Source organism: Hipposideros armiger, unplaced genomic scaffold (genome assembly GCF_001890085.2).
Source record: "Hipposideros armiger isolate ML-2016 unplaced genomic scaffold, ASM189008v1 scaffold_198, whole genome shotgun sequence".
Classification (NCBI taxonomy): domain Eukaryota; kingdom Metazoa; phylum Chordata; class Mammalia; order Chiroptera; family Hipposideridae; genus Hipposideros; species Hipposideros armiger.
Window position 1 is genome coordinate 1,018,704 of NW_017731548.1, and position 1,832 is coordinate 1,020,535.

Consider the following 1,832-nt stretch of genomic DNA (forward strand, 5'->3'; position numbering starts at 1 on the left):
TGTCCTCTATAATCTAGAGCTGCGTGTGTACACTTAAGGAATTACACGTTTGTGTTCGCCACACTGGAGAATGTGAATATTGATGTCATTACCTCCAAGGCCTTGCGCTTATTAACATTAATGCATCACAGTATACTATTAGGGTTGGCTATATTTGATCACCTTTAAGTTAATAGTATTTTAAAGTAAAGGAGAATCAAACACATAAACTATACTCAGATGTGCTAAAAATTATTTGCGTTATTAATTTTTTCAGTAGCTGTTCTCATCTCTCTCTGAAGCCCCCATTCCCATGGTGGGGAAAGGGGTTTGATGACAAAGAGAAACTTCAGCAAGTCAGTTATAAAGATAATCCCATCTATTCGAGCTCCATGATATCATTAGATAAATAACAACCCCTTAGGGCTTCCCCTTCCTTCTTGTTCCCTAAAGCATTTGGATTAATGACTTTCAGCTTCAGACTGGGAGGGTATTCCTGTCCCTCTCTTTGGTAGGCTGTGTTTGCTTAGAGACGAGGAGTACAGAGACTTGTGCAATGTTGGGGCTGGCAGTGGCGTGTGCTAATACTTTCTGCTCAGACTCTGCCATCAATTATTATGTACGTATAATAGCAGCAGTTGCCTCATATATGTAAAGAGCATTTAAAGTTTAGAAACAAGCCAGCTTTTTTTCTCTCTACAAAGCATGACTTCAAGGCTCCAAAACATTAGCTTTGGGCTTTGAAGCCGACTGAAGACATTTTAGTTTTAGGCTGTGTTCTCCTCTGCTAGAGCAATAAGACAAATGTTTTTGGTCTTAATAACCAAATGGGGTTCAGTGAAAGAAATGTGCTTAAGGATGAGAAGATGCCCTAACAGGTAGCTCAATGTAGACAATGTTACTTAGCATAGCAGGTAAGAGGTTATGTTTTCAAGTTAGATAAAGCTGGGTAGAAATCCCAGTTACCTCATTTATTAACTTTGTCATCTTAAGAATGTTATGTGTGACATACCTGAGCCTTGGTTTCCTCATCTAGAAAACAGGAAACTAAGTTAAATTAGTTAATATTTGTAAAGCATTGTATGCTTTACACATAGCAATTACGTAAGTAAGTGGTGGTTGTTAAGTGGACTTCCGAATTCTTTTGCAAAGGAAAAAAAATGAACATGACATTGAATGGGAAGCTAGTATTGTTTGGGCTCGTACATATGGATATTTCAAGGTCCAAGGAAAGAAACAAGTACTGGATATTCCCTGAGGTAGAATTCCTTATAAGGACACATGAACTAAAGGAAAAAGGGTGATAGGGAGAGAGTGAGAAGACCAGGTGTCACAATAGCCTAGTGAGATCTGGCTGGTGGGAGTCTGACTGAGTCTAGTGTCTGTAGTCTAACGATCCTAGCTAACGGCAATACATGTTCAACATTAGTTTGCTCTAGTTCGTCTGTATTGCTAGTAAAGCCAAGTATAGGAACAGAGTAACATTGAGCTGATTAATGTTATTTAATGAACAAATGAGAGGTGTTGAGGTGATCTTGGTTTCCCCCTATTTTCACTCAGGTGGTGAATGGAAAGCTCGTTATGAGATTCAACTTGAACTGAATGATCAACTAGAAAAGCAAATTGTTTCTCTTAAAGACAAAATAGAAAAGATCCGTGGAAATCCTTCAGGTACAGAAACTATATAGATATGTGTGTTTCCTAAGTTGGGTTAAAACTGATAAAATATTAATGCTCATTTTGCTTTATTGTAGATAGACTGTCTTCCATTCGTGTCTATGAACGAATGTCAGTGGTAAGTAAAAGATGGTTAAATAAAAGTATTCTGTTCAGTGGAGCTGTTCCTAGAATGT

General features: G+C 37.9%; 1 protein-coding gene across 1 annotated transcript in view; it reads left to right on the plus strand.

Moving 5' to 3' along the window:
* CCDC169 (coiled-coil domain containing 169) overlaps positions 1-1,832 on the plus strand; it is a 72,829-nt gene that overhangs the window by 11,513 nt on the left and 59,484 nt on the right. Inside the window, exons 3-4 of the mRNA XM_019653153.1 lie at positions 1,540-1,650; positions 1,734-1,774. Coding sequence (XP_019508698.1) covers positions 1,540-1,650; positions 1,734-1,774 — 152 coding nt within the window. The remainder of the gene's footprint in view (positions 1-1,539; positions 1,651-1,733; positions 1,775-1,832) is intronic.